General features: G+C 38.8%; 1 protein-coding gene across 1 annotated transcript; it reads right to left on the reverse strand.

Moving 5' to 3' along the window:
- Positions 1-9,119: 9,119 nt before the first annotated feature.
- Positions 9,120-10,061, reverse strand: LOC116900276 (olfactory receptor 5AL1-like). The gene has a single exon (XM_032902029.1). The coding sequence runs from the start codon at positions 10,059-10,061 to the stop codon at positions 9,120-9,122; it is 942 nt and encodes a 313-aa protein (XP_032757920.1).
- Between the last annotated feature and the right edge of the window lie 3,956 nt (positions 10,062-14,017).

Raw genomic sequence — 14,017 nt, forward strand, 5'->3', positions numbered from 1 at the left:
ACACTGCTCCAAATGTTTACCATGAATTGTAAAGTTTTACAATTTTTAACTCATATTAAACATCTTAAACAATTTGGAGAAACCTCACCATTAAATTATAACCATCAGGAAAAAAATAAAGACATTAATAGGTATCCCATGCATGTTATGTCAGAAATAAGCAAACCCCAACTCAGTACAGTACAGTATCAATAACTGAAAGTTAAATAATATGTTGATACATAGAAGGAAAAATAACATGTTGACTGACAATGTTGAAATTCCCAAAATAAATCCAATTGACAATTCAGTTTGTGTTCCTGCAACAATCATAATTGCATTATCAAAAAACCCAGATCCTACAAAAGGTATCACATTGTGAAAGAATACAGATTTCAGCTGTCCTGGAGTACGTGGTAGAGCTTCCAGTTCTTCTTGTGCGAAGGCAATGGACTCGAAGCGGTGCAGTTCTTTGAGCAAGCAGCTTCTCTTGGTGGAGTGCAGGCTGTAGATGAAGTCGCATATGCCCTGTGCCGTGTTCAGTGCCTCCACGGACTCCTTCTTGGTGTCAGTGCCCAGAAGCCGAGGAGTAGGAATGTACAGGTTCTTTTAACAATTTTATGGTAAATATAATCCCTGTATCGGCACCTGATTGAAATATTCTAAGGCACCAAGTACATCCACATGTCCAATCCTGGTTTCAACCCGGGGAGGTAAATTTAATATTTAGGGGGATGCACTACCCCCTTGTTTTAGAATTAGAACCTTCACAATGGGAATCTGGGACATGTACATTAGTAATGTACATAAGTACATTAGTAGGACAGGAGACATTATAAGTCAAAACAACACAGTGTATTAGGTGATAAAATTCTTAAGAACAGAGGAAAGGGGCCAGGCAAGAAAGCTAGGGTATGGCCCGTTGAGAGCTGGTGGAACAACCAGATCAGGTGACAAATAGCATTCAGTCACACAGCTAAATGAGGAAGCTTTCCTGGGACAAAAAGGCCATTGCAAAAATTAGTGCAAGCTTTTTGCCTGTGAAACAGAAAGACAAATAGAGGGGCAGCTGGCCTGTTACTGGCTGTCTCTCTGGACTTAGATTTTTCCCTTAAGGAGTACCTCCCTTCAGTGTCAGCTCAGTGGCCCTGCCTCTCAATAGACCCAGCCTCCAAAGGACACTAGGCTTCCAGTAAGAGCTAATAACAAAAGGATGGAGAGATGGTTAGGACCTGGGTGCTAGATGCCAAGTGGCTGACAAAAGAATTGTATGGCTCGTCTGCTTTAGGGGGGAAGTTTCTTCCAGGCTGTCAGACTTGCCTGGCGACCTTGAGCCAAAAGACCAGGAGAAAATAGCATCTGAGTATCGAAGGAGGCTCGCCCAGGGTGTGTGTGGGGTGTGTGATCTGTTTGAAGCCTCGGGTATCAAAGAGTAAGCTATAGTCAGAGATAACTGGCCATAAGGATCCTTTCCACTGCCATTCCTGAGGCAGGAGTCACAGTTGAGCAGGGCTTCCTGCCTCTTATATCCAATTTCTTTTTTTAGAGACTTGAAGTTCTTGTCATACAGATCTTTCACCTGCTTGGTTAAAGTTACACTGAGGTATTTTATATTATTTGGGACTATTATGAAGTTTTTTCTAATTTCTTCCCCAGCCTGTTTATCTTTTGTATAGAGGAAAGCTACTGATTTGTTTGAGTTTATTTATACCCAGCCACTTTGGTGAAGTTGTTTATCAGGCTTAGTAATTCTCTGGTGGAATTTTTGGGGACACTTAAGTACATTAGCATATCATCTGCAAATAATGATATTTTGATTTCTTCCTTTCAAGTTTGTATCCCTTTGAACTACTTTTGTTGTCTGATTGCTCTCGCTAGGACTTGGAGAACTATATGGAATAAGTAGGAAGAGAGTGGGATATAGATTAAGTAGGAAGAGAGCAGGAAGCCTTGTCTAGTCCCTAATTTTAGTGGGATTGCTGCAAGTTTCTATTCATTTAGTTTAATGTTAGCTATAGGTTTGCTGTACATGGCTTTTACTATGTGTGGGTGTGGACCTTGATTTCCTGTTCTTTACAGGACTTTTATCATGAAGGGGCAATGAATTTTGTCAAATGCTTTCTCAGCATCCAAAGAAATGATCATGTGGTTTTAATCTTTGAGTTTGATTATATACTGGATTATGTTGACGGCTTTCTGTATATGGAACCACCCCTGCATATCTGGAATCAAGTCTACTTGATCATGATGGATGATCATTTTGATGTGTTCTTGGATTCAGTTTACACATCGTTTTTTAGTATTTTTGCATCGATATTCATAAGGGAAGATGGCCTGAAGTTCTCTTTTTTTGTTGGGTCTTTGTGTGGTTTAAGTATAAGAGTAATTGTGCTTCATAGAAGGAATTTGGTAGCCCTCCATATGTTTCAATTTCATGGAATAGTTTGGTATGAGGTCTTCTATGAAGCTCTGATAGAATGCTGCACTAAACCCATCTGGTTCTGGGCTTGTTTAGGTTGGGAGACTATTGATGACTGCTTTTATTTCTTTAGGAGTTATGGGGTTGTTTAAATGGTTTATCTGTTCCTGATTTAACTTTGATACCTGGTATTTATCTAGAAAATTGTCCATTTCCTCCAGATTTTGAAGTTTTGTTGAGTATAGGCTTTTGTAGTAGGTTCTGATGATTTTTTGAATTCCCTCTGATCCTGTTGTTATGTCTCCTTTTTCATTTCTGATTTTGTTAATTTGGACACACTCTCCGTGTCCTCTGGTTAGTCTGGCTAAGGGTTTATCTATCTTGTTGATTTTCTCAAAGATCCAGCTTTTGGTTCTGTTGATTCTTTCTATGGTCGTTTTTATTTCTACTTGGTTGATTTCAGACCTGAGTTTGATTATTTCCTGCCTTCTACTCCTCTTCAGTATATTTGCTTCTTTTTGTTCTAGAGCCTGTTTCTTTCTGCAGGCACTCAGAACTATGAGTTTTCCTCCTAGCATAGCTTCCATTGTGTCCCCTCAGTTTGGGTATGTTGTACCTTCATTTTCATTAAATTCTAAGAAGTCGTTACTTTCTTTCTTTCTTCCTTGACAGAGTTAACATTGAGTAGGGCATTGTTCAACTTCCATGTATATGTGGGCGTCCTTTCCTTATTGTTATTGAAGACCAGTCTTAGTCTGCAGTGGTCTGATAAGATGCATGGGATTATTTCTATTTTTCTGTATCTGTTAAGGCCTTTTTTGTGAATGATTATATGGTCAGTTTTGGAGAAGGTACCATGAGGGGGTGAGAAGAAGGTATAACCTTTTGTTTTAGGAGAGAATGTTCTATAAATATCCTTTAAGTCCATTTGCTTCATAACTTCTGTTATTCTATCTATGTATCTGTTTTATTTCTGTTTCCATGATCTGTCCATTGATAATAGTGGGGTATTGAAATTTGCTACCATTATTGTTTGAGGTGCAATGTGTGCTTTCGCCTTTAGTAAGGTTTCTTTTATGTATGTAGGTGCCGTTGTATTTAGAGCATAAATGTTTAGGATTGAGAGTTCATCCTGGTGGATTTTTCCTTTGATGAATATGATGTTTCATTCTTTATCTTTTTGATGACTTTTGGTTGATATATTCGCTATTAGAATGTCTACTCCAGCTTGCTTCTTCATAACATTTGATTGGAAAGTGGTTTTCCAGCCTTTTACTCTAAGGCAGTGTCTGTCTTTGTCTCTGAGGTATGTTTCTTATAGGCAACAAAATATTGGGTCCTCTTTACGTATCCGTTCTGTTAATCTGTGTCTTTTTATTGGGGAATCGAGTCCATTGATGTTGAGAGATATTAAGGGATAGTGATCATTGCTCCCTGTTATGTTTGAATTTGCAGGTGGGATTATGTTTGTCTACTTCTCTTCTTTTGATTTTGTTGCAAGGAGATTACTTTCTTGCTCTTTCTAGGGTATAGTTTACCTCCTTGCATTTGGCTTTGCCATTTATTATCCTTTGTAGGGCTGGATTTGTAGAAAGATATTGTGTAATTTTGGTTTTGTCATGGAATATCTTGGTTTCTCCCTCAAGTAATTGATAGTTTTGTTGAATATCATTGCCTGGGCTGGACTTAGTGTTCTCTTAGGGTCTGTATGACATCTGTTCAGGATCTTCTGACTTTCATAGTCAGTGGTGAGAAGTCGGTGTAATTATGATAGGTCTGCCTTTATATGTTACTTGACATTTTTCCCTACTGCTTTTAATATTCCTTCTTTGTTTTGTGAATTTGGTGTTTTGACTATTAAGTGATGCGAAATATTTCTTTTCTGGTTCAATCTATTTGGAGATCTATAGGCTTCTTGTATGTTCATGGGTATCTCTTTCTTTAGGTTAGGGAAGTTTTCTTCAATGATTTTGTTGAGGATTTTTACTGGCCCTTTAAGTTGGGAGTCTTCATTCTCTTATATGCCTATTATCCTTAGGTTTGATCTTCTAATTGCTTCCTGGATTTCCAGTAGGTTTTTGGCTAGGACCTTTTTCCATTTTCCATTATTTTTGACAGTTGTGTTGATATTTTCTATGGTATCTTCTGTTCCCGAGATTCTCTCTTCTATCTCTTGTATTCTGTTGGTGATGCTTGCATCTATGACTCCTGATCTCTTCCCTAGGTTTTCTATCTCCAGGGTCGTCTCTCTTTGTGCTTTCTTTATTGTTTCTATTTCCATTTTTAACTCCAGGATGGTTTTGTTCATTTCCTTCTCCTGTTTGGTTGTTTTTTTCAGTTGTTCTTTAAGGGATTTTTGGGTTTCCTCTTTAAGGGCTTCTACTTACTTACTTGTATTGTCTTGTAATTCCTTAAGGGAGTTATTTATGACCTTCTTAAAGTCCTCCATCATCATGATAAAATGTGATTTTAAATCTAGATCTTGCTTTTCTGGTGTGTTTGGATATCCAGTGTTTGCTTTGGTGGGAGACCTGGACCCTGATGATGCCAAGTACTCTTGGTTTCTATTCCTTGGGTTCCTAAGCTTGCCTCTCACCATCAAGTTGTCTCTGGTATTAGCCCTTCTTGCTGTTTCTAATGGTGGCTTGACCTTCCTGTCAGCCTGTGTGTCAGCATTCCTGTAGAACTGTTTTCCTGTTTTCTTCCAGCCAGTTATGGGAACAGAGTGTTCTGCTCTCAGGTGAGTAGTCACTCCTGACTTTCAGCTCTCTGTGAAGGCAGCAACTGGAAGGAAGGGTCCCGCTCATACTGCTCCTAGGTCCCTGTGCAGAGGGGGCATAGGTGGTGCTAGGCATTTTCCTCTGGAGTCAGGAATGTGAGTAGAGAGTAATCTCCTCTGGGTTCTCAGGGGTTTCTGAACCTCTGAGTGTCTAGCTCCTCCCCACATACACACATGGGATTTGGGTGCAGGGAGCTGTTTGACTGGTTCAGTTAACATCTGGTCGCAGATCTGGACCGCGGGACTCCTGCAGCTGACTGCTCCTATATTCCTGTGTCCAGAGGCACTATGCAATTTCCTCTTGGGCCAGGGATGTGGGCAAAGGTGGGCAGAAGTGTCAGTCCTTTCCTGCCTTACAGTCTCAGGATTACCTGCACTTCTGGGTGATCAGCTCTCTCCCCCATGGGATTTGGGAGCAGGGAGCTGTGGGCTGGGATTAGAGAAGTTTGGGACACAGCCAGAAACTGGAAGTGCCCAGTCCCAGAGGACTTCTGCCTTTGTGTGTCCTGAGTCCACCAGGCAGGTCACTTGGAGCAGAAAAGTTGACCTTACCTCTTCTCTCAGGCATGCAGTTGCTAGCGGTGACTGGCTGTCAGCTCTCCATGAGGGCAGCAACTGGAAGGAAGGGTCCTGCCACAAAATGGAATTCTATTCAGCTATTAAAAACAAGATCATCATGAATTTTGCAGGTAAATGATGGAACCAGAAAATATCAGCCCAGGTAAAGTAACCTAGACACAAAAGGGCATGCCTGGTATAGAAGTTCAAAAATTGCTGGAGGAAGAATTTAGACTCAGTATGCAAAGACAAAGAGTGTTTATTCGATAGAAACACCCAGCATATCTGGTCAACCATTCTTTCAAATGTGCATGCAGGTGCACAGGCCGTTTAAAAGGGAATTAAGGGAATTTTCTAGAAGGGTTAGGTGGGTGCTAGAAGGTCACAGGGGTCAGCTTCTCATTGTCTTGTGCCATATGGTCAGGGGTCTGCATTCCTATGTCATGAACGTTTAACCACGGGTTGACATAGGACTGCTCAGGACAGATGGCCCATCCTGAGATATTTTCCCATTCTTGTTGTTATCTCTAGGTTGTTCTTTGGGAGGGGGGTTTCCGACCTTGTTCCTGGATCTTGTAGTCTGTTTCTGGAGTTGGTTCAGCAAGACTAGTTCCTAGGACCTATGTTCTATTCCTGTATCTGGTACCTTATGGTCTTCTTCTCAGAATCTGTCCTGGTCCTTAAATCGAGACAAATAGGGTTTATGTTGTCCTTTCAATGGTATGTACTCACTGATAAGTGGATACTAGCCAAAAACTTCAGAATACCCATGATACACCCTACAGACCCAAAAAAGGAAGGAAGGCCCAAGTGTTTCACTTAGAAGGAAACAAAACAGTCATGGGAAGCAGAAGGAGGGAGGGGCCTGGGTTGGAGAGAGGAAGGTGAGAGGAATAGGGGGTCCAAAACAGGCATGGGGAATGATTGGTGAAAGGCCCAGTGGGCCAACATAATGTAGTGGGAGAATAGGAAGTCCCAGAGACACAGGATGAGGGACAGTCTGAGGACTCAGTTAGGTGACCTTAGCCAAAATGCCTAACAGTGAGGATAGGGAACTTGAAGAGCCCACCTCCAAGAGCCAGACAGGACTCCCAGCGCAAGTATGAGGGCATCAACCAACCTACAAAACTTTTGACTCAAAATTGGTCCTCTCTAAAAGAATTGCAGGGACAAAGAGGGAACAGAGACTGAAGGAATGGGTGGCCAGTGATAGTACCATTTTGAGACCCATCCAATGCAATGGGCAGACACAAATCCCTCACACTATTAATAATGCTATGTTGTGTTTGCAGAGAGCAACCTATCATAGCAGCCCCCTGAGAGACTCTACTTAGCAGCTGCCAGGGAAAGATGCAGATACCCACAGACAATGGAAGGAGGTCAGGGACTGCTATGGAAGAGGTAGGGTAATTATTGAAGACCCTCAAGGAGATGGCAACTCACAGGAAGACCAACAGTGTCAACTAAGCTGGGTGTTCCTAGAGATGATGGCACCAACCAAAGAACATGCAGAGGAAGATACAAGGCCTGGGTACATATGTATCAGAGGACTGGCCTCAGTGGGAGAAGATGCCCCTAACTCTGCAGAGAAGACTTGATGCATCAGAGTTGAGGGGTGTAGGGTGGGTGTGGGTGTGGGGAAGCTGCCCCTCTAGGGGAAGGGATGAGGAATAGGGGGAGGAATTCTGAGGAGGGACCAGGAGGGCAGCATTTGGTAAGTAAGTAAGTAAGTAAGTAAGTAAGTAAGTAAGTAAGTAAGTAAAATCATACTTCTAATGATTCCTAAAAGGCTATTCTTTACACTGAAATAGTCCACAGGAGAAAGTTCCAGACTACCACACCTTTTAAAGTTGACTGGAAGCTGTCCCTAAAGTTGTTGCCTGTCTGTGGAATCTGTTCCCCAACTGGGCTGCCTTGTCTGGCCACAGTAGAAGATGCACCTTACCCTGAAGAGACTTGATGGGCCAGGGTGAGGGGAACTCCCAGAGGGGGGCGCGCTCTCTTAGAGGAGAAGAGGAGGATGGGGGGGGTTGGAATCTGCGAGGGGGTCAGTGATCTGGCCAAAAATTGGATAAATAAATTAATTAATTAACAGAGAAAATAAAAGAGAGTATGTTGAGTACTCTAGTAGGCTGAGCAAGAGCTACTGTCTTGGAAAGATTCTTGGAAGAAAGACAAAGGAGCTTAAGTTGTTTAAAGTCAAAAAGACTTATTTCACATTGCACCTGGTACCAGCCAAGGAGGCTTTACAATGTAACCACTGATCTTGTAAAAGTTCACATAGTTGTATTCCTTTGGAGAAACCAAACCCTTTATATATTTAGCAGGATGTTTTCTAGGCAGGAAAGGATGTGATTTAGGTATAAAACAGATTGTCAAGATGAGTTAGTAGCCATTTGTTTACTCTCAAATGTGACTTCCAAGGGGAGAACCTGAGGGGTTAGGATAATATGACATTTCTAAAGCTATTCGAACACAGTGAAGTGAAACTAAGTAAAAGTATTCTTAGGAGAGCTGTATGCTACATAAGCATGAATAATAGACAGTGACTACCTTGTGCAGGGAACAGTAAATTCCTTAGCATTTATTCTCTTCCTCAACACTCCTTGACAGAAAGTATATCTCCATGGTTTCATCTGGGTTTAAATTCCACTACCACTAAATAAAGGTATGATTTACCTTTCATGATCAGTGAGCCAGGCAAAGAGATATTATTGCTTTTTGGTGAAATCATGTATGCACCATAACAATTGCTGGTTGTAGCAAAACTTCTAAGTAAGTAGTTAAGAGTACAGCTGAAAATAATATACTGAAACAGGCAAACAGTGATTTTCAAGGCATTCCAATGGTCTAATCAGGTATAACATTGGCCATCAAATATTTGAAGGTAGGAGTACTTCTGGTTCTTCAGTTCTTCTCCAAAGAGTAAAAGAACAAGTAGAGAGGTTGAGAAATACTATCTTAAAACAAATGAAGGTAATTCTCATCATTAAACTTTAAAATTACTTCTATACTATTACAAAAAATTGAAATATAAGAAAACAAATATTTCATACAACGGAACTGAAACCACTCAGTATCACAGAGCCTAATATAGCTTTAACTTTCCAACAGTTACCTAAAGTAGTATTAGTGATTTTATGCTATATCCTTTGCATTATTTCTCTGTTCTTTATCTCGCTCTTAAAAATGAAATTGAATGCTACAAAAGTCACAGAGTCCCTTTCATATGCCAGTTACCAAGAGTGACAGAGTAAAAATGATATATTTGATATATGTATCTGAGGTCTCATATAGTTGGGGACTCTGTTCTTTTCCAGCATTGCAAATGTAGATAATATATAATTGAAAGACACCTGATCATTTTATCCAATGGTTCTTCAGTTACTTGATCGCTAAAGATAACTTTTCTACAATTTTCTTCACAGCACTTTTTACCTCCTGATTTCTCAAGCTGTAGATCAGTGGGTTTAACATGGGAATTACTACCACATAAAACACAGAAGCAAATTTATCTGTGTTCAGAGAATGGCTTGACTTGGGCTGAAGGTACATAAAACTAACTGTTCCATAAAATATGGTGATAGAAGTCAGGTGGGATGCACAAGTGGAAAAGGCTTTCCTTCTTCCTTCAGCAGAATGAATCCTCAGGATGGCAAAGACAATACAGATATAAGAAATGACCACAATCACCAGAGAGCAAAGGGTGTTGAAGCCAGCAATGATTAGCAACATCAGCTCTTTGACATGAGTGTCAGAACAGGCCAGAGCAACCAAGGGAACATCATCACAGTAGAAGTGGTTAACTACATTGGAGCCACAGAAAGACAAGCGGAAGGTCTCCACTGCCTGTGCAAGTCCAACAGTGAATCCATAAATGTATGTGCTGGCGATGACCTGAAGACAGAGCTTCCTAGGCATGAGGACCGCATAGAGGAGAGGGTTCCATATGGCTACATACCTGTCATAGGCCATGATTGACAGCAAGTACAGTTCACAAACTACAAATGTGACAAAGCAGCACAACTGAGTGGCACATGCATAGAAGGTTATGCTTTTAACTTCACGTAGAAAATTTAATAGAGTGTTTGGAGTGACAGAAGAAGTAAAACAAAAGTCAATAAAAGCCAGATGGGTCAGGAAGAAATACATGGGTGTATGAAGCTGAGGACTCACCTGAATTAACACGATCAATCCAATATTACCTACAACACTAGTTAAGTAGATGACTAGAAACACACCGAAGAGACTGACCTGAAGCTCGGGGTCGTCTGTGAGCCCCACAAGGATGAACTCAGACACTGCAGAGTGATTGCTCCTAACCATTGTAGTTTGGTGTTACATGTACTAAAAGTCTTCAAAGCATACAATGTTGACCTAAAGTCAGAAGTTGATTCTCGTTCATTAATCTTGCATCAGAAATTCATAAGTAGCCCTTCACATAGTTTCAGCTTTCAAAATGGCACATGTCATATGGGACCCTGTAGGATTTGTAAAAATGTAGAGGTTTTTTTTTTTTAAACTTTGTTAGTTGAACAGTCAAACCCATGTTAGGAGACAGTTTCCTGAGTCCAGTCATCTCAGGAACAATATCTACCTAATATCTACCTTCCTGACAGCATCAATCAGAGTTCATGCTCTTAGGCCTGGGAATACAACTCCTATCCTGCTTCTTCAGATGTTTCATGTTTTCTATTAACAAGTAAAGGTTGCAAAGAGGGAAGAGGCTCTTATCCTGTTATCTAAAATAAGTCACACAAGTCATTAATATGTTGCTTCTTTTGACTTAATAGACTACATGCAGATGTGTACCCCTTTTATCCTTATCATTACTAAATTCTGGGCCAGAGTCCAGGATAGGATCTGGCTATGAAAGCAAAATTAAGGACCCTAAACAATTTGACTAGGAAGATAACTTCTTTGCTCAATTCTTTGGGTCAAAATATGATTGGTCAGTGCATCCCACTCTCTCTTGCTTTGTGTTGCACACATTTGGGGACAAAGTTCAGACCCCGAACTGACTGTCTCTTCACATATACAGAAAATAAAGCTTATTTTTTAAACATTTGTCTCTGAAGTGAGTTTTCTGGACTTCCATCCTAAATCTATCACCCATACCTATAGGGAGAGGGAGAGCAGAGGAGAAGGGAAAAGGAGAGGGGAAGGAGAAGGAGGGAGAGGGAGAAAGGGGAGAGGAGAGAGAGGGAGAGAGGATAGAGATGTTGAGAACTATTTGGAAGAACAAACAATTTTTGTTGCTTACTGGAAAATTTACAGAAAATTATTTTAAGTTCATAAAATTTTAACCATCTTTTCTAATGAATTTTTAAAGTTGACTTAAAGACTATACTATATGCCAGATCATTAGTAAAATTTGGATACTTATCATCTATGAACAACATAGTGAGATGGTTTTGATTTATCAGACTTTTCTTTTAAGAAAACAACAAATTAAATCAAATAAAACCAAACAAACAAAAAACCCACAACAAGTCTTTCAGTTCGGGTGTATTATTTGTAAATTCAATATAAGAAGAAAGTCATAAAATGTATTGCTTTGCTTTTTAAAGAAATCAATATTATATGGTTAAACATGTTAGAAATTAGTATTTCTGCCATTAAAGAAATACATGTTTTACAGCTCTCAGTCATGAGTTCGACAAATCTATCCACTGCCATATCAGTTTTTTCCTTTTATTTTAAGTACCCATGAATAATAGGGTAGGGGACATGATTAGTGTTGTATTTTTAACATCTAAAGTTATGCTTTGATTTTTATTTCTCCGTGTTTCATAATCTCTTCCTATGTTATTTTTTCAATACTTACTAGCCTAGAACAAGGTATGTAAAAAGACCTCACATAATCTCTGGTATCTATGAATGTCTTTGCCCATTACCTCTGTTCTTATCTGTGTCCCTTGAGCAACAGACATGCTGGCAAATTTCCTGGTGCTCAGTTCACCTTTAATCTTCATTTGTCAACCTACTCACTTTTCATCTTTGTCTTTCTTTAAATATATTTACTTTAAGTATGTAACCATTCTCCTTCCTCCCAGATTTGGTGGTGTTTGATATTTGACTTATATAAATCATGAGGCAGTCACCATCACCCTTCACAAGCGAAGACATATTTTTGAATGTAAAGTTGCCAGAGTCCATGGTTTTCTCACCTTCTTTTCACCTTTCCATTCTGTCATAGCTCGACTTCCTTCACCTATATTCAAATCAGTACCCTTAGTTCAATATTCTTTAATCAATCACACTACTCAAGTACATTATTGGCTGTTGTCAACTAAGCCTTTGGGACAGCTATTTTTCATATATTAGGGAACAAATGAAATGTCTAGATCTTTAAGCCAAGGTTTCTCTGAACTGTGGACACACCTATTTAATGATCACTCATTTTGCTTCAATAAGATATTTTGTAAGCAAGGAAATGTAACATAGAAGAGGGTTCATCAACTAAAACTACAATCTTTATTTACTTACATTGAAATATTTCTTTCCTAATGCAATGAATAATGTCACCATCTATACAGTCTCCCTCATGGCAAAGTTTCTGATATGTTTCACATATTTATTTATATTCTACCAAGAAATAAACCTCTTTCTAAAACCTACCAGATTGCCTTTATTTAGGCCACAAATCAACATTTAAGATGATCACTATTATATTTGCTTCCAGTTTGCCTTTCTTTGTGAATATGCTACTTGGAGTATGCTTTCTAAAATGCAAGACTTAGCTTGGACTAAAGCTAAATTTTACTAACATTCTTGAAGTTTTTATTGATAATATTTATAGACTAGTTACAGTACTTACCCTATACTTATCTCAATATACACCAGTCAAACCCCAATAGTAGTATGAACTACAGTCTTAGTATTATTGAACAATAGATAAAATGTTTCCATTTCTCTAAATCTCATTATTACTTCAATTACTTGTTTTTCATCCCCATCACTTATTTCTTTGACATATTCTACAGCAAGCCCAGTCCAACACATATATGTGTGTTCACAGGTTACAGGAACTTGTACCTTGAAGCTACTGTGTAAAGCCAGCATCACTTAGCATAGCATTTGTATTTGACTATATTTTGTTTGTTCTCTTGCTCCCTCTAGAATATTTTCCCTCAATTGCATCATTTCAATAAATCTGAACTAAAAATATAATGACAGTTTGCAACTGAAGCAATTATGCTACGGTTGATCTTTTGGGATGCAATTTACTTAATAGGCAAAAATAAATACTTGAATGACAACCACTACAACAAGAAAGGATACTAAGTACTACTTAATTATGTGGAGAATAAAAATAAAAGAGCAAAACAAAACAGAGTTTGCCTAGGATTTAGGGCTGATAAAGAGTTTGAATACGTGTTGTTATACTTGGGAAATTTGACAGTTGTCTTTGCATATATTTTTCCTATGCAAATTAGATGGGCCTCTGAGAATATGTAACTAAATTAATTTTAATCATTTCAACTGTAATGCTTCATTTTATTTACTTACTTATATTTTGAAACCGAGATTTACTATGTAGCCCAGACTGGGTCCTCCTTTAGCCTTTCAAGAGCTGGCATTAGAGGAGTCTGTAACCATGCCTTACTTCAAATTATTTTCCTTCTCCCAAATCATAAATATACTTTCACAATTTCTTTATTAAGCTGACTATCTTTGAGATTTATTTTATATTATTGAAATGGGTGTTTTGTCTACATACATGTTTAAGCACCAAGTGTCTATAGAGGTTAAAAGGGACTTTGGATCTCCTGGAACTAGGGTTACAGACAGTTGTGAGCTACCATATGGGAATCAAGTTTTCTGCAATAGCAGCAACTGCTCTTAACCCTTTTTCCATATATGTAAACCATATTTTGACTTCTGCAACATTATAGTCAATTATGAAATCACTACTAGTCTAGATATCACACATTGCTCTTAGTAATTAACTTAAGGACAACATAGACCTTTTAGTTTATTAGAAAGCGCACAACATTTTTAATACAAGCATATCATGATAAAGAAACTATGTGTTCCATTTAAAAATGGTATTGTAAACAACTACAGTGGGTTGGTTGAGTTAGTATTGGACTAAAAGTGCCATCATATCACTATTTTATTTTTCCTAACTTTTAACATCATCTGACACAATTCATGCACCTACTTTTAACCAATGTCTTGGTAACAAGTGACACAAAGGGAGGATTAAATGAGTGCTAATATTGTTGGAGATGGTGCTACAATATTTATCAACCATCCATAAATTGCAAGCAGAAATA

This window comes from Rattus rattus, chromosome 5 (assembly GCF_011064425.1).
Source record: "Rattus rattus isolate New Zealand chromosome 5, Rrattus_CSIRO_v1, whole genome shotgun sequence".
Lineage (NCBI taxonomy): Eukaryota > Metazoa > Chordata > Mammalia > Rodentia > Muridae > Rattus > Rattus rattus.

Excerpts from the sequence above, each read along its gene's own strand:
- LOC116900276 (XM_032902029.1), bottom strand. The coding sequence starts at position 10,061 with ATGGTTAGGAGCAATCACTCTGCAGTGTCTGAGTTCATCCTTGTGGGG.